General features: G+C 61.7%; 1 protein-coding gene across 8 annotated transcripts in view; it reads right to left on the bottom strand.

Moving 5' to 3' along the window:
• Positions 1–287: 287 nt before the first annotated feature.
• Positions 288–20,072, bottom strand: part of SOX13 (SRY-box transcription factor 13) — a 41,711-nt gene continuing 21,926 nt past the window's right edge. For 3 of the 8 annotated variants that reach the window (XM_089311348.1, XM_089311349.1, XM_089311350.1), the window contains 14 exons: positions 10,819–11,023; positions 10,067–10,159; positions 9,828–9,936; positions 9,577–9,663; positions 7,859–8,031; positions 7,512–7,580; positions 7,138–7,252; positions 4,327–4,412; positions 4,053–4,215; positions 3,621–3,730; positions 3,394–3,490; positions 2,988–3,131; positions 2,054–2,270; positions 288–1,577 (listed from right to left, as the gene is read on the bottom strand). In XM_089311348.1, the coding sequence (XP_089167474.1) occupies positions 1,304–1,577; positions 2,054–2,270; positions 2,988–3,131; positions 3,394–3,490; positions 3,621–3,730; positions 4,053–4,215; positions 4,327–4,412; positions 7,138–7,252; positions 7,512–7,580; positions 7,859–8,031; positions 9,577–9,663; positions 9,828–9,936; positions 10,067–10,159; positions 10,819–11,023 (1,942 nt within the window). In that variant the 3' untranslated portion in view covers positions 288–1,303. Of the gene's footprint in view, positions 1,578–1,676; positions 1,800–2,053; positions 2,271–2,987; positions 3,132–3,393; positions 3,491–3,620; positions 3,731–4,052; positions 4,216–4,326; positions 4,413–7,137; positions 7,253–7,511; positions 7,581–7,858; positions 8,032–9,576; positions 9,664–9,827; positions 9,937–10,066; positions 10,160–10,818; positions 11,024–20,072 lie in introns of those variants that run through there. The other 5 variants (XM_089311351.1, XM_089311352.1, XM_089311347.1 and 2 more) reach the window with 5 other exon arrangements.

Genomic DNA, 20,072 nt, shown 5'->3' with positions numbered 1-20,072 from the left:
GGAAACTCATTCTCCAAAGAGTACCCAGGAGCCCCTTATGTACGAGTGGGGGGGTGTCTAGGAGCCCTGCTCTGGGATGGGGCCCACAGCTTTCGTTATCCTCAGAGAGGATGGGAGCCAGGGTTAGGGTCAGTGAGGCCCAGAGGAGAGGCCTGACCCTCATGCTCCACCCCACTTCTAACTACCGCCTGCGGGCTCCATGCGGCCACCCTGCACCCCAGTCAAGGGCCAGGGTCCGAAACGGTCATCTTTATTCTGCCATCAGAAAACAGAAGTCTCCGTGCTGGTTAAGTTACTCATCATTATCTTATTAACAAAATAAAGCACTATCTATGTTTACAGTCATAGAAAAGAAACAGCCTGGATGGCAGCGGGGGTGGGGCAGGCACAGACTCCACCCCTTCCCCCTCCCCAAGCTGGGGCTGTCCACATCTTTGGAGTTAGGTGCCAGTGGGTTTTGATTCAGATCAGGGAGGGGTAGCAGGAGCCCAGGGTGAGAGAGGACGAAGCCCACCCTTCTGAGAATGGGGACCCCCACTCCGTGCCCACAAGGGGGCAGTGGAGACCAGCTGCCCTGCAGCCCCTGGCCACGGCCTCTGGGGGGCACCAGGAATCCTCTCAGCCCCGCTCCTGGGACTCAGGTTGGGACCAGGGGCTGGGCCACGGTCCCTGCTGTGCAGAGCTAAAAATGGTTCCATGGGAACTGGCCGGCAGAGCCAGGGAGGGAATGTCAGGGAGGCTGAGGGGCAGGGGTCCCCCAGGGACAGAGCGACAAGGACACACACAGGAACACGGGACCTGAGACACCGAGACCGACAAGGAGGTAGCCGTTTGGGACAAAGAGGAGCACGGAGCCAGGCAGCTGCGAGAGTCCCCTGGGAACCCCGCGGCCGCTCCACTGTGGACACTCAATAAATACCTTGCGCAATGAAGGGACCGATGTGCACACACAGGGACAGCCAGGGGCAGGGCGGGGTCAGGCGGTGGAGGAGCCGGTGTTGGGCCAGCCAGGACAGGAGTGGAAGCAAAGCAGTGACCTCGGGGGGCTGGGGGTGTAGCTACCACACCCCCAGGTAGGCAGAGCCGCAGGAGACGAAATCATCCAGTGCCCGCTGGCCAGGGGCTCAGCCCCCTCGGCCCATCTGCACCTGGCAGGCCCCGCCCACCCAGGCCAGAGGTGTGGTGGGGGAAGGGTCTCCCTCACGAATTTATCTACAAGCGCACAGCTCCGCCCGTGCCCCAGGCACATCCAAGGCCAAGTACCAACTCAGTCCAGGTCGGCCGGCTGTGCCGGGGGGCGGGGTCAGTCCGTGAGCACCACCAGCTCCGAGTCACTCTTGTCGCCCTCGGAGTCGTCGTCCTCGCTGTACCTGCACACCTCGCCGTCGGCCGCTGAGTGCCGCTCGTCCGCCACCTCGCCCTCCTCCCGGAGGCTGCAGGTGTTCACGATGACCGGCATGTTGGGGTCCAGGCTCGGGGGCACGTAGTGCTCCACCAGCGACTGTGCCAGGGGCATCCCCGCCGCCCGGGGGTACAGGACGTCCGAGGAGCTCAGCTGCACCTGGCCGGCCTGCGGACTGAGGGGCGGGGAAGAGGCGCGGTCACAGCACACAGCCCCGCCCCTCGGGGGCGGGCCCTCCTACCGACCCCGCCCCCCTCCTGACTCCAGGACTCACACACCCAGTGTCCTGCTCTGCTTCCCGATGGCCAGATTCAGCTACGGCCCCGAAGACAGCTCTGCACACCCAGGCCCAGGGGTGCATGCAACAGAGAGTATTCTCGGAGGACTGCACATGAATCTGATTTTTAGAAAGTGTATATTTTAAATGCCCTGGAGACCTCTGTTTAAAGGAAGCCACTGGGGTGCGTGCTGTGGTCCTGCTAGGAATCCTGCATGATGAGTGAGTAGCCTGGTCCTTAGTCCCCCTGCAGGTGGGATCTACAGGCCCGTGCCCCGGCTCACGCACCCTCGGCCACCATCGCCCCCGGAGTCGCACACGCACACGGCACTCCCGAGGCACGCACGCACGCACGCGGGGCGGGGCCTGCTCACGGGATCACGTAGCTCTGGCGGGCGTCCTGGCGCCGGGTCCGCATCAGGGCCTTGTACTCGCCCACGCGCAGCCGCTTGCCCTCCACGATGCACGTGCGCTTGGGCCGCGGCTTGTACTTGTAGTCGGGGTACTTCTCCAGGTGCTGCCGGCTCAGCCGCGCCTGTTCCTCGTAGTAGGGCTGCTTCTCCTGGTTGCTCATGGACTTCCAGCGGGAGCCTGGCCCAGCCGCGGAGACAGGCAGGCAGGCAGGCGGTCAGGGCTGGGCACTGAGGCCCCCTGCCAGCCCCCTGCAGGCCCCAAGGACAGCCTGGGCCCCGGGAGGGGTCCACAAGGTACTACTGGGGCGTGGCCCCGCGTGTGTGGGTCTGAGGGCCGGGCGGACCAATGAAGGCAGCTTAGGGCTCGGCAGCCGCCCACATCCCAAACCACCCAGCGGCTTCCCAGAGGCCTCTGGGCTGCCTCATTTGCATTAACAAAATAGCAGCCACCCCAGGCCCCCAGCAACCCAGTCGGGGTCCCCGCCCAGAACACCTGCTGTCTCAGTGGACGCTGGAGGAGCCCAGTCTTGAAACAACTGCCCTGGTCTATGTCTGTCCCGTCTCCCTCCCTCCGAGGTCTCCAGGCTGGGATTTAGAAACCTCTCCACCGAGGGCCCAGGAATACCAGCTTCCCCTGTCCCCTGCCAGGGCCAGCTCTGAGGGTGCGGGTAGGCGCGATGGTTAGGGAGAGACCAGGGCCACGCACATCCTCTCTCTCAGTTCTCAAGAACAGGTGCCCTGCAGTGCTCCAAGACCCCAGAACCCAGCTGCCCCCACATCCCCGACTCCTGCACCCCCATCACACCCCCTGGGGACCCCCGTGGCATGGAGGAGCCCCAGGCAAGCCCCAAGCAGAGCCGGCCGGCCCCCGCAGCAGGGCCCTGCCGGCTCTCACCGAGGATCTTGCTGATGCTGGAGTTGTGCATGTCCGGAAAAGCTTGCAGGATCTTCCTGCGCTCGTCCTTGGCCCACACCATGAAGGCGTTCATGGGCCTCTTGATGTGGCTGCTGTTCCGGGACTCCGGGAAGGGGCGGGAGCCTGGGAACAGAGATCGAGGGGTGGGGCTGAGTCCTCCAGCAGAGGTGCGCCCTGCTTGACCACTAGGAGGCGCTGAGGAGGCTCCCATAGCCGCCAGCCCCGGACGAGGGTGTGCAGGAAACCAGAGGCAAATTATCAACACAGACCCTGGAGAGACCCTGGGCCCCTCGGAGGGGAGGGGGAGGCCCGGCCGCCTCAGAGGAGCAAGTGAGGCCCACGGGCCAGTGCAGGCAGAGTGCGGGGGACACGCGGGAGCCCTCACCATCCACGTCGCAGCTCAGCATGGCTTCCTCCAGGGGGTGCACACAGCTCTCCTCCAGCCGCTCCTTGGCTGGGGACGAGTCCAGGTTGATGAGGTCCTGGAGTCGACAGGGGCAAAGAATACAGCGGCCCCTCGGCGCCACCCTGGCCCTCTCCCCAAAGTCCACGTCGTCCACCCCTGGCCACACCCACTCCTGCCCAAGGGGACGGGGGAGCACAGCCCCGTACCTTACGGAAGGGGGCGCTGGGGGCACTTTCCAAGGCCCCGCCGTGGCTGTGCAGCAGCTGCCGGGCGTCTTGGATGGCTTTGGTGACCGCATCCCCCTCACCGAGGAAGCCTGGGGGGGGGGGGGGGTCAGGGTGCTGAGGGGGCGCTCAGGTTGAGCCCACACTCGCCTCCCCTCGCCACGCCTCTAGTCAGCATCTCTGGGAGATGTAGCACTGTGCCTGCGGGGTGGCGCGCACACACCTGTGGGCTAGAAACCGTTTGCGACCCCTGGCCCTGTGCCACCAGCAGCCTGCATCCCTGCCGCTGACGCCGGCACAGTCCAGCCCCTTGTTCTATTAACCTGGACGCCAGAGCCGGGAAGGAGGGCACCAAGGAGTGTTCCCGGGCCCTGGAAGGAGGTGGGTGGAAAAAGGGTGTTGGTAGAAGCTTACCGAGAGGCAGGCTCGGGGGGCTGGCCTGCAGGTCGCGGGTGGGGGCCCCGTGGCTGGGCGGGCGGGGGCCACAGCTGCTCATCTTTAGGCTGGGGGAGCTGGAGGCGCTGGACAGCTCGGGGGCCTTGGGCTTGGCTGTGAGGTTCAGGGGCTGGGAGGGCTCCTGAGGTTAGGAGATGGGAGAGGAGGGGACAGCCAGGTGAGACAGGCACACCCAGACCAGACGAGCAGCCACGAGAGGTACAGACAGAGCAGGCTTGCCAGCCGGCAGTACCTGCAGGGGGAGGTGGGCGGCCACAGCCCCGGGCCTCTTCACTGCAGGGGCGGGTGGGCTGTGCAGCAGCTGCAGCGGGTACTCCACTGTGGAGAAAAGCCCCGGATGAGCACACCACAGCGGAGGCCGCTGGACAGGGCCCTGGCCCTGGAGGCGGGCAGAGGCTCGGTCGGAGCCGCCCAGCCTGCCACTGCCCCTGCCTTTTCCACCCCAAATCCTGGCTGCACCTGCTTCCCCACGCTCCTGCCCTTCCTGGCCCACTCTGAACTGCCGAGGATTTGTTAGGCCTACTGTGTGCGTGGCATCTCCTGCACGTACTCACGGTGTGTGGCAGAGATGAGGCTGTCGCTGTTGAATCATCTCGTGGTGCAGGTAAGGAAACTAAGACCTCAGACGGCAACGGGCTGCCCAAGGAGCCAGTAAACAACAGCAACGGGATTTGAACCCGGGTCCTCCAGACTCCACAGCCCATCCTTCCTCTCTGCCTAGCCCACCTCACCCTCCACCAGCCCAGTGTCCAGGAGTTGACAGTTCAGGTGGTGAGATAAGCCTGGGGACACACCAGCACCTGCATGGCAGGTGGCCCCGAGGGCGGTATGCCTGGGGACTTTGCTCAGCTAGGGTGCCTGGGGCAGGCTTCCCGGAGGAGGGGGCCTGCAGGCTAGGTGGCTTCAGAGAGGTGGAGAGGAGGGAGCATGATGAGCGAGAGAGTGGGAGGCGGGGCCAAGACGGGCAAGGTCAGCTCCAAGGCTTGTGAGCCACGGAGGGCGGGACTCAGAGCAGCTGGGGGGCAGCCTGCAGCCCCGCCGCCAACAAGCTTACCTCCCGGCACCTGTTCCAGAAGGCACTCTGTGGCCCTCCCCAGCCAGGGCGAGGCCCCATCCTCCACCTCCCTCCAGGCCCCAGGCGCCACCACTGCCCCCCCCCCCCATCTACCTGGTAAACCTCCTTCCTCACGGCTGCCTGCCGGGGCCTGCTCTCACAGGGCAAACACAGTTTTGCTTCCCACAGACTTGGGGGCCCTGCTCCAGAGGAGCAGCCCCTCCCGTCTCACCCACACCTGATTTCAGGGACCCTGAGATAGGACTCGCTCAGACTTGGGGAGGGAGGGAGCGTAGGTGTCCGGCACAGCCAACAGGGTGCCTGCAGCCCGTACCCGAGCGCCCAGGTTTGGGACCTGGCTCTGATCCTGACCAGCTTCCTGCTAATGCACACCCTGGGAGGTGCAGGTGATGGCTCAAGCGCTTGGGCCCCGGGGAGACCCGGACTGGGTCTGGGCTCCTGCCTTCAGCCTGGCCCGGCCCCAGCTGTTGTGGGCATCTGGAGAGTAAACTGACAGATCAAACCTCTCTCTTTCCCTTTGCTTTTCGAATGAATAGAAATTTTCTAAAAAGACTCTGGGCCTCACTGTCCACTCTGCCTGTCAAAAAAAAAAAAAAAAAAAAAAAAGACTCTGGGGGCTGATGGGAAGGAAGGGATGCATTTTACATGTGAGAGCAAGAACGGGGGGTGGGGCAGAGCTGCACTCTGAATGTCTGAATGTTACCACCCCGCGAATCCCTGGAGTACAGGCTATACTGCCCAAGGTCATGTGACAGGAGGTGGCCAGGTCACGGGAACTTGTCTCTCATGAAGGGACCAGCACCCTTATGAGGGGCCTGAGAGGGGGCCTGTGCCGTGGCGTGGCGTGGCAGGTGAAGCTGCCGCCTGCAGTGCTAGCATCCCATGCGGGCACCGGTTTGAGTCCCAGCTGCTCCATTTCTGATCCAGCTCACTGTTATGGCCTGGGAAAGCAGAAGATGGTTCAAGTCCTTGGGCCCCTGCACCTACGTGGGAGACCTGGAGGAAGCTCCTGGCTCCAGATCAGCATAGCCCCAGCCATTGCAGCCATCAGGGAAGTGAACCAGCAGATAGAAGACCTCTCTCCCTCTCTCTGCGTCTCTGTAACTCTGCCTTTCAAATAAAGAAGTAAGAGGTGCCTGGGGGAGCCTGTGCACCCTCCCACCAAGGTGCAGGCCTGCACCTGACACCCTTGTGGAATGGGGAGGGGGGGCTCGTGCTCCCGGGGCCATGGTGGCGGCTTCTCTGCCTCTCCCAGTCAGTAACCCTACAGCCCTCTCCGTCCTCACCGCCCTGATCAGGGGTCATCCGCGCCACTGGGATCGTCTCAGCCACCCCTGGCGGTCCTGCCTGCAGCCTGTCCGCCCTCCTCTCCCTACCACCCCAGCACACCCACTCCCCAAAAGTCCAGGCGCACCCTGCATCCCACAAGCACATCCCAGACCCGGCCACGGCCACACTGCCCGCACCTCCCTGCCTGGCCTCAGTCCCACCTTCTCCCTGACCAGTCCACCCAGTGCTGTACACACGCCACCTCCAGAAGCCTTCCCAGACTCCCTGGTGACGGCTATATTTTCCCCTCCCCAGACTACCTCCTTGGGTTCAAAGTTCATACCGTACCCCCCACGCCCCCCCCCCACCTGCTGTGTCTGACACGAGGTCAGTTTGTCTGAATTTCAATGACGGGTTCGGGCAGGGACAATGTGGTTGGGGAATGGCAGCGCTGGCACTGGGGAGATGTGTGACCCTCGGTTCACGTTCCAGCAGGGTACCTGTACCCTGGGGAGATGAGGCCAGGACTCTAGACTGTCCCCTTACACCTGGGAGGCCTCCGTGGTGGTGAGTGACGTTCAGAGAGAAGGGATATGGACCCCAGCAAGGCCCAGGAAGGCCACTCGGCCAGTTAATGGGCATGAACGGTTCCAGGCTCCCTCCCCGGCCTCAGTGGCTGAGCCTCCACCCCACACTCACCTGGTTTGCAAGGGATGGGCTGGATGGGCAGGGCTAGCTGGGAGTCGGGGGCGACAGGCAGAGGCTGGTGGCTCGGCGGGAAGGCTGGGATCATGACGTAAGGCATGTTGACCTGCTAGAGACGCGGCCTGGGTGAGTCCCTGCAGCCCGAGGAGCCGCCCAGCTGAGCCCACGCCACCCCCGCTGTGTACCTGCCCTCGAGTCTTAGCTGGGGAGGGTGACGTTCTGGAACCCTCCATTAATAGGGAACCAGGGGTGGGGGTGAGGGCTCAAGCAGAAGTTGAGGGCCCCCTCCTCAGGCCCGAGCAGGTCTGCCCTGGGCAGCCTGCACCCGCGCCCACGCCGGCGGCGCTCCCCGGGTGCCCGCTCGTCACCTGGATCTGCTGCTGCAGGAGGTTGATCTTGTGCTGCTGCTGGATCAGCTGCTGCTGCTGCTTGGCGATCTGGAAGACGGCGGCACGTGGGCCAGGGGGCCAGGGGGCGCGGACCACCGCCCCAGCCTGCCCCTGCCTGCCCCTGCCTGCCAGCCCGAGGCCGGCCCTGCAGGAGGAGCCGGGAGAGGAAGGGGCTCTCCCGCTTTGGGGCACCCACCCCCTTGAGAGCCAGGCAGGAAACCGTGCACGGCTCCTCCCACGCTGCAGCTCCAGGCCAGGGGAGGTGGGAGGCCCGCCGGCCGGCCCTGGAGCCCCTCCCCGGGCCGAGGGAAGCCGCGGGGGCCCACCTGCTCCTGCTGCTGCCGGGCCAGCTCCATCTGCTGCTGCTGCTTCTCGAACAGCATGGCAGCCATGTTCTTCTGCTCCGAGTGCGCGGTCAGCAGCTGGTCCCGCAAGGTGGACAGCTGGTGGATCATGACCAGGAGCTGCAGCTCCTTCTCCGCCAGGCTCTCCTGGGTCCCTGCTCCACAGCGAAAGGGCCCCCAGGGACATTTTAGGCTGTCCACGCACCTGTCCACGCAACATTCACTGAGCAACTGCTCTGTCCCAGACACCTGTTAGGGGCTCAGCCACAGAGATGGAGACCTGTGATTCGTTTCCTAGAGGGGCTCATCTAGGAGCTGGGACGACGAGCTGGCCTGCAAGGCCCCCACCATCCCACCGATCCCAGGCCCTGGAGCTGCCGGTGTGGGCATCTCTGCCCCACCTCCTTGAGTGCCCAGTGCCACGGGGTCAGGGTGGACACCCGTCCCATAGAAGGGCCAGCAGGACACACTCAGGCTTTGCAGATGGGTCTGGGTCACAGAGAGATCTTCCACCTGCTGGTTCACTCGCCAAATGACTGCAACAGCCAGGACTGGGCCAGGCAGAAGCCAGGAGCCAGGAGCTCCACCTGGGTCTCCCTTAAGAGGGACCAGGGCCCAAGGATTTGGGCCATCTTCCACTGCTTTCCCAGGCCCATTGACAGGGAGCTGGATCGGAAGTGGAGCAGCCATGGCTCGAACTGGCACTCACAGAGGATGCTGGTATCATAAGCAGCAGCTTCATTAGCTACACCATGGCGCCAGCCCCAACTGGGGCAAAAATCCCTGCCTACAGGCGGCCCTCCACAAGGTCAGGGTAATAGAAAAGCTATGTGCAGATTTCAAAACATAAATGTGTCTCTTTAACTCCATTTTCCACACGCTTCTACAGCAGCCTCATGACCATGGCACAGGGCTAGCAGGAGGATCAACGGCGCTGATGGACAGAAGGCCTGGTCCCCAACCAGTGCACAACGGGCTGCGTCCCCACCCTGCAGCACAGCGTCTGTCCGATACCACAGTGTGTTCCCGGGCCCAGGCCCCCATCCCGCGGGGTTCTTGCTGAGAAGGTGGGGCCCAGGCATCGGCCTCGCGGTAAAGCCCCTCCGTGGGTCACTCTGAGGAATCCCGGCTGTAACCCTTTAATATAACTGTGCCAGGGCCGGTGCTACGGCATAGAGGGTAAAGCCACCACCTGCGGTGCCGGCATCCCATGTGGACGCTGGTTCGAGACCCGGCTGCTCCTCTTCCGATCCAGCTCTCTACTATGGCCTGGGAAAGCAGTAGAAGATGGCCCAAGTCCTTGGGCCTCTGCACCCACGTGGGAGACCCGGAGGAAGCTCCTGGCTCTGGATTGGCGCAGCTCCAGCCGTTACAGCCATTTGGGGAGTGAACCAGAGGATGGAAGACTTCTCTCTCTCTGCCTCTGCCTCTCTGTAACTCTGCCTCGGTCACTCCGTGGGGGCCTGGTGGCCTAGAACTCCTTATGGGCGGTGAGAGGAAACTTGTCACCCCTAGGAAGGGGCAGTGATGAGCCCGAAGCCACAGGGTCCCCGGGAAGTAAGAGGCCAGTGGCCCACATAGTGACGAGGGCCATGCAGGGGCGGGCATGAGGCACCAGGACGTTCCGGACCGGGTGTGTACGGCCAGGCTCGGCCGGGAACGGCGCTCGGGCATCTCCCACCGCCCCGCCCCGCTCTCACCTTTGACATCTTTGGCTTCCACAGAGCTCCTTCCTAGAAACCTCTCCCTCCAGTCACTGGACAGCAGCTTCTCGATGGCCGGCACCACTGCAAGACAGTGAGGGTGTGAGGAGTGGGCTGGGTCACACACGGGCCACCCCTCCCTGGGCCCGGCCCCGCCCACCCTGGCCGAAGCCTGCACGCCCTGGCCCCGCCCCTCCCTGGGCCCGGGCCAGCCCCCCCAGCCCCCCCTCCCTGGGCCGGCCCCTCACCTTCCTTCAGGTTCTGGCTGAAGTCCAGCTTCTGGCTTCCAGTTGCAGCCTCCAAGGCTGCAGGTCTCTTGGGATCTGGGGACCCATCACTCCGTGGAGAGCCACAGTCCTACAAGCCAGAGTGAGGGGCGCTGTGCAGGGGGGCAGGCCGCAAGAGGGCCAGGCACCCCAGAGGCTCACCTGGGGGGCCCTGGACTCCACTGGGGCCCCGCTGCTCGCAGGGCCCTCCTGATACAGACCTGGCTCTGAGCAGGCTCAGTGACTCCCCCCAGGCCGCTGCACCTCTCTGAACCTGACTTCCTCAGTGCCTCCACTGGCACAGGACCGGGACCCTGCGGGAGCGAACGCACGGGGTGTGGTTTGCTCCTCACAGGCGGGGCCTCCTTGTACACCTGCTACTCCAGCCGCTGCCTCCCACAGGGCCCCCCCTTCTCCTCGCTATTCTAAGCCCCCCATCTTTAAGGTGCAGCTTGAGGCTCTCCTCCTCCGGGAAGCCTTCCAGGTCACCATATACACTCTTCTAGGCCAGATTCCTCCTATGAGCCCCAGACCCTCATTTTCACTGGCTTGGCTTTGATTACCCGTTCCCTTTCTCCACCTCCTGCCTGGAATCGCAGAATTCCCAAGAGCTGCAAGGATCCGTGTCAATGATGTAATTCAATTCCCCTCACTATAAGGGTGAGGAACCCAAGGTTCTTTCACAGCGAATGAATTTAGCTGATTCTTCTCAAATCTAAGGCTGAACTCTGAGCACGTGTACCCCATCCCCCATCAAGGACTGGGACACCGGGGGAGCAGGCACTAGCAGGCAGGGGGTGGGGCAGGAGTGAGTCTCCTGGCAGGTGACCTGGCTTCCAGCCCCGGCCTGGACTCAGCAGGCCTGCCCTCGGCCCCTAGAAGTCCCTGCCACCTGAACCTGCACCTGCTCCCAGCTAGGGGAGCAGAGGCCCAGGATGGCGCGTGGGGCGAGGCCAGAGGCAGGGCCGGGTACCTGCGCTGGAGGCTGGGGCTCAGCACCCTCCTGCGGCTGGGGCGCGCGGGCTGGGTCTGCAGACTGGGGCTCCTCCTCGGTGGCTGCGCCCAGGGGGACCTCATGACCAGGCTCCTTCCTCTCCTCTGACTTGATGGTGCAGTTCACCATGGTGCCGCCGCCATCTGGGGCCAGCTGGGCAGAGTCGGGGCTCCTCATGGACATCCTGGGGGGATGGACAGAGTGAGTGAGACCTGCAGCCAGCCACAGATGCTTTTGGAGGGGTGGGGGCAGAGGCAGGAGTGTCCCCTCTGCCACACCAGCGCCTCCTGGCGCCCCCTAAGCAGGCTTGGACACACAGAACACAGCCTGCCTCAGGAGGCTACAGAAAAACCAGCAAAGGCCCATCTCTCCCTCAGGCTGTGCTGCCAATTAAATAGAGGGGTCCCTGCCTGTGGCAAAGTGGGGGTACCGGCTGCAAGGTGCACTCAGGAGCCCAGGGATTGCTCTGTTTGTCAAACTTGCTCTCGTCTGTTTATTTGAAATGCAGAGAGACAGAGATCTTCCACCTGCTGGTTCACTCCCCAAATGCCAACACCTAGAACTGGGACAGGCTACAGCCAGGAGCTCCATCCAGGTCTCCCACGTGGCTGGCAGGGACCCAAGTCCTCGAGCCATCACTGCAGCCTCCCAGAAAGCTGGAGTCAGGGGCAGAGCCTGGACTTGAACCCAGGCCCTCCCGTATGGGACATGGGCGTTTCAAGTGATGCCTTAACCACTCACTGCACCATACGCCACCCCTGAGGTCGGTGTTGTGTGCAAACACACAGTTACCAAAATTTAAGAAGCCAAAAGCTAGCGAACTAGAAATCGGGACTGTTGTGGCAAAAACCGGCGGTAATTGAGGCCAATGCTGTGGCATAGTGGGTTAAGCCACTATCTACAGTGCTGGCATCCCCTATGGGTGCTGGTTCGAATCCCAGCTGCTCTGCTTCTGATCCAGCTCCCTGCTAATGCACCTGGAAAAAGCAGTGGAAAATGGCCTAAATCCTTGGGCCCTTGCACCCACATGGGAGACCCAGAAGAAGTTCCAGTCTCTTGGTTTCTGCTTGGCCCAGCCCTGGCTGTTGCAGCCATTTGGGGGATGAACCAACAGATGAAAGACTTCTATCTCCCCCCTAACTCTTTCAAATACATAAATAAATAAATCAATCTTAAAAAAAAAAAAAAAAACCTCACTATAATTGAGTAGCAGGTGCAGGCCAGTTTGCCTTAGCTCCTACCACTCCCTACTAACCCCCAAAAGAAAGCCAAGTACCAACTACCCTTTATGAGACATTGATGCTTTTTTTTTTCCTTATAGTAAAGATAAGACAAAAGTAAAATGTTGCCTACATATTTCTACCAAAAGTAGGGGAATAACAGGCTAGGAGATGAACAGTTCAACAAAACCGTTTCTGACGCCTTGTTCTGTCTGGCCCCCGTGGCCACTTGAATTTGCAAGCCCTGCTTTAAGCACCAGCATTCCTGCAGCTGCTCCCAAGACTGGACGTGCTGCACCCACCCCTGGCTGGGTGATGAGACAGTGAGCAGCCACAGCATCTCAGGGAGCGGCTTCCATCCAGGGCCACACCAGGCTTGGGGCCGGAGAAGTAGACGCCTACCCTCCCTCACAGAACACACGGCAGGTGCGACCATGCGTTCGTTCTGCCTTGGGTGCTGGGTCAACCAGGTGACCTCAGGCAAAGGCTGCTTAGCACCCCCACACCATGGCATCCTCATTTGTAAAGGGAGCACCAGAGTTCCAACCTCACAGTGGGCGTGAGGACTGTGAGTGCAAAGTTCAAGGCACTGGAAGCATTTGTCAACTCACTGCCAGCTGCGCTCCTGGGCAGTTGTCCCTGGTACCCATGGGAGGCTGGCTCCAAGACTCCCCAGGGTGCCAAAATTGAGTGCTCAAGTCTCCTGTGTGACCTGCACAGCTTCCCTCTAGGCTAGACCACTAGTAACACCTTGTACAATGTAAGTGCTTTGTACAGAGTTGTTACACAGTCACAATCTCTGATGGGCCGGGGATCCAGGTAGAGCTGCATTGTGCAGTAAGAGCCTCCAACACTCGGTTACATAGTTGCAGTGTGCCCCTCAGTGTTGACATGTTGGAAATCTAATCTGGAACACTGGGCTCTTGCTTAGTGGAGGGGAAGGGGAGAGATGGAGAGAAGGGGAAGGGAGGGGGGAGGGAGTGGAGGGAGAGAGAAAAACAGCTCAGCAGGGCCCCGCCCCTATGCACAGGCCACTGCCCTGTATCTCAGGACAGCAGGTTGTCCCAACTGGGTTCTTGCTCCCTAGTCCTTCCACCTTCTGCCATGGGATGAGGTGGCTTCTAAGACCCGATGCCTTCCCAGGCTCCAGGGTGATGAGAAATAAATCTCTGTTCTTTTCACCACTCAGCGGAGGCAGACAAGGAGACAGGAAGGCTAGACAAGAGTGGGATGGGAGGAACAGGTGCTGCGGCCCATGGCACAGGAGGGTGGCACAGCAGATGGCCATAGCTCACCAGAACCAGCTGCACGGCGTGAAACTTGAAAAAATGACGTTGCAGGAAATCGGCTCCCCACGTACACGGACTGGACTATCACAGCCTCTCCCCGGGTACCCCACAAAAACGCGCAGTTAACATTGGAAAGCGGCCTAGGCTGGGCAGAAGCACAAGGCGGGGCGAGCGGGCGGCAATTACACGTTGAGGGGAGGCTCACGGTAGAAATCAGAGGGAGTGAAAGGTCCCGTGTCAGACCGCAGGCACGGCGGGACGAGGGCGGCACCCTTCGCGCAGGGCACACATTCCAGGACCCCAGACGCACCTGACACCACACACTGCGTAAACCCTGCTTTTCCCACACCTTCACCCACAGGCTGCCCGCCTTTCCCACGCCACCCCAGCACTTGACACGCGTGGCGCCTGCAACTGTGGCAGTTTGAGATGTGACGGCCAACCTAGCGTGGGTTTCTTTTTCCTTTTTTGCCACACTACGGACAATTCATTCTTTCTGTAGCTCTTAGGCAACTTCAACCTACAGGCGTTTTTTTCCTTATGAGATCAAGGACTTCTACCTGTGGCTGACAGGCGGGGCTTCAGTTTCTCCCAGCATGCCCCATGCCAGCACCACGGCTGCAGAGCTCCGAGCCCTTATCAAGTAAAAGGGCTGCTGTGCCACCAGCACTGTGGCATCGGACAGCAGAACTGGAAACCAACGCGGCTACTACAGGACTTAGGATGGCAGGGGTGGATGCTCCAGGCCCAGGCGGGACGTACGCCAGACAGTGCGGGATTTCATCACTACCCAGAACGGTGCGAAATTTAAAACTAACTTAGGAGTTATTTCTGGAATTTTCCATTTAACATGTTTGTTCCGAGCCACCCACAGGGAACTAAATCTCAGACAAGGGTGGGACCAGGGTGACGCTGTCCCCTGTATTCCATGAACCCTGTGAACAGCAAAATCTGCAGGTGCCCAAGTTCTCTTTATAAAACACATGGTATTTCCATGTGACCCACACACACCCTCCTGTGTAGCTGACACTTTTTTTTTTTTGACAGGCAGAGTGGACAGTGAGAGAGACAGAGAGAACGGTCTTCCTTTTTGCTGTTGGTTTACCCTCCAATGGCCGCCGCGGCCGGCGCATTGCGCTGATCCGAAGCCAGGAGCCAGGTGCTTCTCCTGGTCTTCCATGGGGTGCAGGGCCCAAGCACTTGGGCCATCCTCCACTGCACTCCTGGGTCATAGCAGAGAGCTGGCCTGGAAGAGGGGCAACCGAGACAGAATCCGGTGCCCTGACCAGGACTAGAACCTGGTGTGCCGGCGCCACAAGGCAGAGGATTAGCCTATTGAGCCACAGCGCCAGCCCGACACCTTATCTTTTAAAAATGCATTTGAAAAATGGGGTGTGGCGGGGAGAGGGGGATCTTCCACCTGCTGGTTCACTCCCCAAATACCTGCAACAGCCAGGGCTGGGCCAGGCTGAAGCCAAGAGCCCTGAACTCAACCCAGGTCTCTCACATGGTCACAAGACCCTGTGGACTTGAGCCAGCACCTGCTGCCTCCCAGGTGCAGTGGGAGGGAGCTGGATTGCAAGTGGAACAGCCAGGACTTGAACCAGGACCCTAACATGAGATGCAGCACACCAAGCAGCAGGGTAACAAGCTGCGCCCCTCTCTCTAGGTCATTTCTAATACCCAGTGTAATGGAAATACTACGTAAACAGTTATGCTTCACGGTTTAGGGTAGAATGGCAATCTGTACCCGCTGGGTACAGATGTGATTTTTTCTTAAACGTCTTCTGAGGCCGGCTGTCTCAGCCGGCATGGGACACACAGGTTTGCTCCACGTTGGCTCTGCAGAGGCGGCTGGACAGACCACATCAAGTGAGGGAGGGCGCACACGCTGGCATTCGGGCTGGAGTAACTCAGAGAGCGGTACAGCCGAGTGAGATAGCCATGGCCCCTTCACCGGAACCCACCCTGCAGATCGGGCTAGGCAGTGCTGCCCACCCACTCTCAACGCAGGACCCAGGATGGACCATGGCAGGGTGAGGGCCAAGGGCACTCCCTGACCCTAAGAATGCTGGCCTCATCCCACTTAGATGAAAAGAGAAATCAGCTCACCACCCTGGGGCCCCCTCCCACCAGACAGGGGGCCATGAGGGTATCCTGGAGTGCCTCCAGGAGGCGGCACAGCTCATCCGGGCTTGGGAGGGGCAGGAGCCAGGCCCCGGGCCCGGGGGCAAGGAGTGGGGGTGGGGGAGGCAGGGAGGGGGTATTATCCTGAAGCTGAGGGCAGCAATTACATAACAAACAAACCCTGGGCTCAAGCTGTGAATTAATCAAACCGCTGAAAATAAAACCTTCCTCTCAGGAACTTCAGACAAAAGAAATGAAAACAACCAGGCTGGCTGGAAAATAAAAGGCAGCAGCACTGACCGGGGACAAAGGAAGCCGGACAATAGGGTGCTGGACAAAAGCAATAAAGCCAAAGGAAGTGTGACAGGCACACAATGCGGGCCTGTGGGCTTCTGATCCCCGGCTGGCCTGAGCCAGCGCGTCCCACACCCTCCCGGCCGCGCCTCCTCGCTCCCCACTTGGGTCCTGAGCCATCTCTCCTTCACTCAGCCCCGGCTCCACGGCCCCCTGGCTCCTACCTCAAAGTCTTTCTTCCTACCCAGAGACCACCCCGCCCTGCAGTGGACCCGGTGGGCACCCACCCACCCCCAGGCAGGGCTCCAGGACGGGGCTGCCACTGGGGGGGGGGGGGAGCGCTGCCCAGGTCTTAGACCCTCTCCTTCCTCACGTGACTCCCCACTAGCCTGGGGTGGGCTGGGTTCTGGCAGGACATCGCTAGGACCCACCACACCTGCTCCTTTCCCGCTCTCCGACACAGCTGCAGGGACACATGGGCTCCCTGGTTTCCGATGCACAGGGCTGAGCTCCAGCGGCCTTCCCTGCCCACCCCGCACCACAGGCCGTCCGGCGGGGGCTGTGGGAGCTGCGGGGAGACTGCCTGCCTCCAGCTCACAAAGGAGCCAGCTGCCTGTGACCAGCCACGCGGGCCTGGAGGTGGCAGCGTGTTCCCGGGACTTGGTGCCCACCAGATAACCCTGCAGCCCAATCGGGGGCTATCATTGGCACAGGTGTCCGACTCTGCCGCTGGGCGCCGGTCCCATGTGGGGGGGGGGGTGACAGCTCGGCCTGTGGGCCCCCTGTGGAGCATCCCCTGGAGCCTGGGCACTTCTGTTGCCACACTCCTGACCCCGCCAAGGATAGCCCTGCTTGAGAAGAACAGCCCCTTCCCAGCCCTGCTCGGCTGGTAGGGCAGCCCCTCCAGGGAGTCAGCAGGGACCAGCTCTGGAACCCAGGCCCCCACCCCCGCCCCAGCAAGCAGTGGGAAGGTTGACAAAGTCACAGGCTCTGAGGTCCAACAACCTGCCCTGGGGCGGGCTACTCCACTTCGGACCCAGCCTCCTGCTCGTGGGCACCCTGGAAGGCAGCAGAGGATGGCTCAAGTACTCGGGCCCCTGACACCCACGAGGGAGATGTGGTTGTAGTTCCTGGCTATTGCAGGGATTTGGAAAGTGAACCGGCAGATGGAATCCTCCCTCCACTCTCACTCTTGCCTTTCAAATAAATCTTTTAAAAATAAATTCCTGCCCTACCACCTCCGGACTCCTGGGGACCCAGGCAAGTTCTGAGCCTCTCTCCTCACCCATACAGTGGCCACAATAACCCATCTCACAGGTTTCCATAGAGATTAATCAACACAGGGGGAGTATCCACGAAGTTATACAGGGACCACGTGCTCTGGGGTCAGACACACCTGGGTACATTCCAATCCCAGCTCTGACTGCTGATTGCTGTGCAATCCGGGACAAGGAGCAGGACTTCCCTGAGCCGTTCTCCTCATAGTAAAACGAGACCAGGAAAACCAACTGTGAAGAAGTGCACGTCTGTCAGGCCCTGTGAGGTGTGCCTGCTTCCCAGGTTCACGGCACCCTGAACTTGGCCTTTAAGCGCTGTGTCACAGCTGGTAATGACACCCCCACATGCTGGGTGTCTTTCTGACTCACCAGGGACCCTGGGAACCCAGGCCAGCCCGCCCAGAGCACCCCAGCGCCTGGAGCATGTTAGCTGCTCCATAAACATTTGTACAAGGATAGCAGAGAATCAGCAGGCCTGGGGGCCTGGCAGGTGACAGCAGCACTATCAGCCCTGGCCCGAGGCCGCTCTGGGAGTTCATTTCCCACGCCCCCACCTGCCACACCTAAAGTGACCTAAATCTGCCCCAGCAGCCGGGCGGTCCAGCTCCTTTTGTTCTGTGCCTTGGCTCAGGGAAGAAATAGCTTCCGCACATTTTGGACGCAGACGCCTGTTGGGGCCCCCACTTGGGGTCCCTGACTTCCGAGACCAAAAGCTCCTCCTCCGATGCCTTCATTCCTCCCTCATGGGCCTTATCAGCCAGGAGTCAGGGGTCAGGAACCACAGCCTCCCCTGCCCACCTGGGTCACACTGCCCCCTGCCAGCCTCCCAGGGACAAGCGCTCCCTGCTCATGGCCAACCTTACCCATATTTTACAAATGGAGAAACTGTGTTCCAGAGATGCTGAGCCCACAGGGCCTGCTGGGGAAGACTGCCCACTCAGAGGTGCCTTCAACAGCTGGGGGGCTGAGCAGCACCCAGGAGCTGCCCCCCCCCCTTCCTCCCTGGGCCTTGTCTCACTCCAGTGTCCTTAAGTTAAGGACAGGGCTCGGGTTGTGGTCACCCTCGGTGCGCTGAGCCTTGAGTCTGAGTTGGTGCCTGCCAGGCCCTGGAGCCCCTCAATCCTGTGTCTGGGACAAGGCGTGGAGAGGCACCTGCCGCCCAGGTGGGCCAGAGGCTCAGAGCACTGCTCTATGCCACAAAGCCAAGTGCAGGTGCACCCCCTGCCTCTGCTCCCCACCTGCAGCGAACCCCTCGGACCCCTAGCTGCCCAGGGGCGGGCACCCATGGAGCCCCCCTCCACCCTTCGATCAGCCACTTCCTGGACACTGCTGGAGGGGAATCCCAGGAGCTTTCACTCTCAGTCCACCCTCCCTCAGTCCCTCCCACAGTCCCCTCCTCCCCCAAACAAGATGCAGATAGAGAGATAAATTCAGTCACCATAGCACGATGGGGTACAGGAAGGCAGCCGGAACAGATGGGCAGACCCTCAGGGAGGGCGGCCGGGCACACATGGAGCCCCTCCTACTGCCACCGCCCTCTCCAAGCCTGCCCCGCGTGGGTGGTGCCAGGGGGCATGGCCAGGAATGAGACCCATGCAGGGCTGGGCCAGGGCCTGAGTCTCAGGGGAATGTCACTTCCTTGCAAAGCCCCAGGGAGCTGAGAGCCCCAGGCTACCCTTAACAATGGCCCAAGGCGTGGGTGCCCAGAACGGTGCCCCGGTGCCACATCCTGCCATTCTTCTCACAAGCCGCACCCTGCCACCCTTCCTGGCTACGCCCGATCCTATCTCTAATGTTTACTCAGAGCTGGGAGCTGGGCTGGCTGCAGGCTCCAGACAGAGCTTCCCTGGAGTCCCCCGCACCCTCTCCAGCCTCTGGGGGCCCTGCCGGATCAGAACCAGGGCATGATCGGATCTGGTCCAGCCCAGCTGGAGGAGGGGGCGACGCCAACCCTCCCACTCCCTGGGCTGCTGGCAGATGGGCCAAGATGGCATTCACCTGGCAGAGCAGCCGACAGCAGCCAGGCCGAGGCTCAGCGACCCCCGAGCTCCAGCCACCTCTGCATTAGTACCTGGGAGCCCCCAGCCTGCGGGCAGGAAGGAAGGAGGGGCCTGGAGGCTCAGCAGCTGGTGCTGCAGCCCCTCCCACCCAGCCCTCAGCCTCAGTAGCGCCTGCTTCTCCAACCCAGGGCAGAGTCCACAAAGAGACAAGAAGGACACCTCGAAGGGGCACTGGGCCACCGGCGTGACAGGCACTTCAGAAGGTCCCCAAGGCCCAGGTAACACCGAGATGTGGCCAAGCCTCTCCAGGAGCCCCCCTCCTGCTTCAGGGCCCCTCTCCAGGCACCCCTGTACCCCCATGGTACAAGGACGCAGGTGCAGGTTCCTCCTGGTCTCCCAGGGGCCAGGTCCAGACCTGGGTCCCGGAAAGGGGTGCACGCTTGGCCTCCTGCAGGGGCAGTGTCCAGCCCGTGGCAGCAATGTGGCTTCGTCAAGTGCCCGGCCAGAGACAGCCTTGAACAGAGAGGAAGGAGCAGCAGGAGACAAGCAAACAAGTTCAAGTTCCTGCACCTCCCAAGCAAAGCCCAAGGCTCAGGGCCGGCACCCCAGCCCGGGGCCAGCGGGGCGGGTCTGAGCCCACCAGCCAGGGCCAGCGGGGTGGGTCTGAGCCCCCCAGCCAGGGCCAGCGGGGCGGGTCTGAGCCCCCCAGCCAGGGCCAGCGGGGCGGGTCTGAGCCCAGGCCCGGAGGATGCCCAAGCCCACATCTTGTCCCCTGCGGGCTGCTGCCCTCACCACTCCCAACATTCCAGTTGTTTTTGACTTGGGTCTGTGGCCAAGGAAAAATCAGTCCAAGAAACCAAAGCACATGGAGGAAAGACCCCATCTCTCCAAACCTTGGGCCTCAACACCTGCTGCGTGACGGGGAGGTAGCGGAAGCAGAGTCGGGGACAGGCATGGAGGGAGGGCCCGGCTCCGCTCCCTGCTGGGACGCTGTGAAACACAGACTGGCCTCCACTAGTCCTCCCC

Source organism: Oryctolagus cuniculus, chromosome 13 (genome assembly GCF_051225735.1).
Source record: "Oryctolagus cuniculus isolate XC-2025 breed Fujian yellow rabbit chromosome 13, ASM5122573v1, whole genome shotgun sequence".
NCBI classification, from domain to species: Eukaryota; Metazoa; Chordata; class Mammalia; order Lagomorpha; family Leporidae; genus Oryctolagus; species Oryctolagus cuniculus.
The sequence above is the reverse complement of the archived record's forward strand: the minus strand, read 5'-3'. Positions and strand labels throughout refer to the sequence as shown.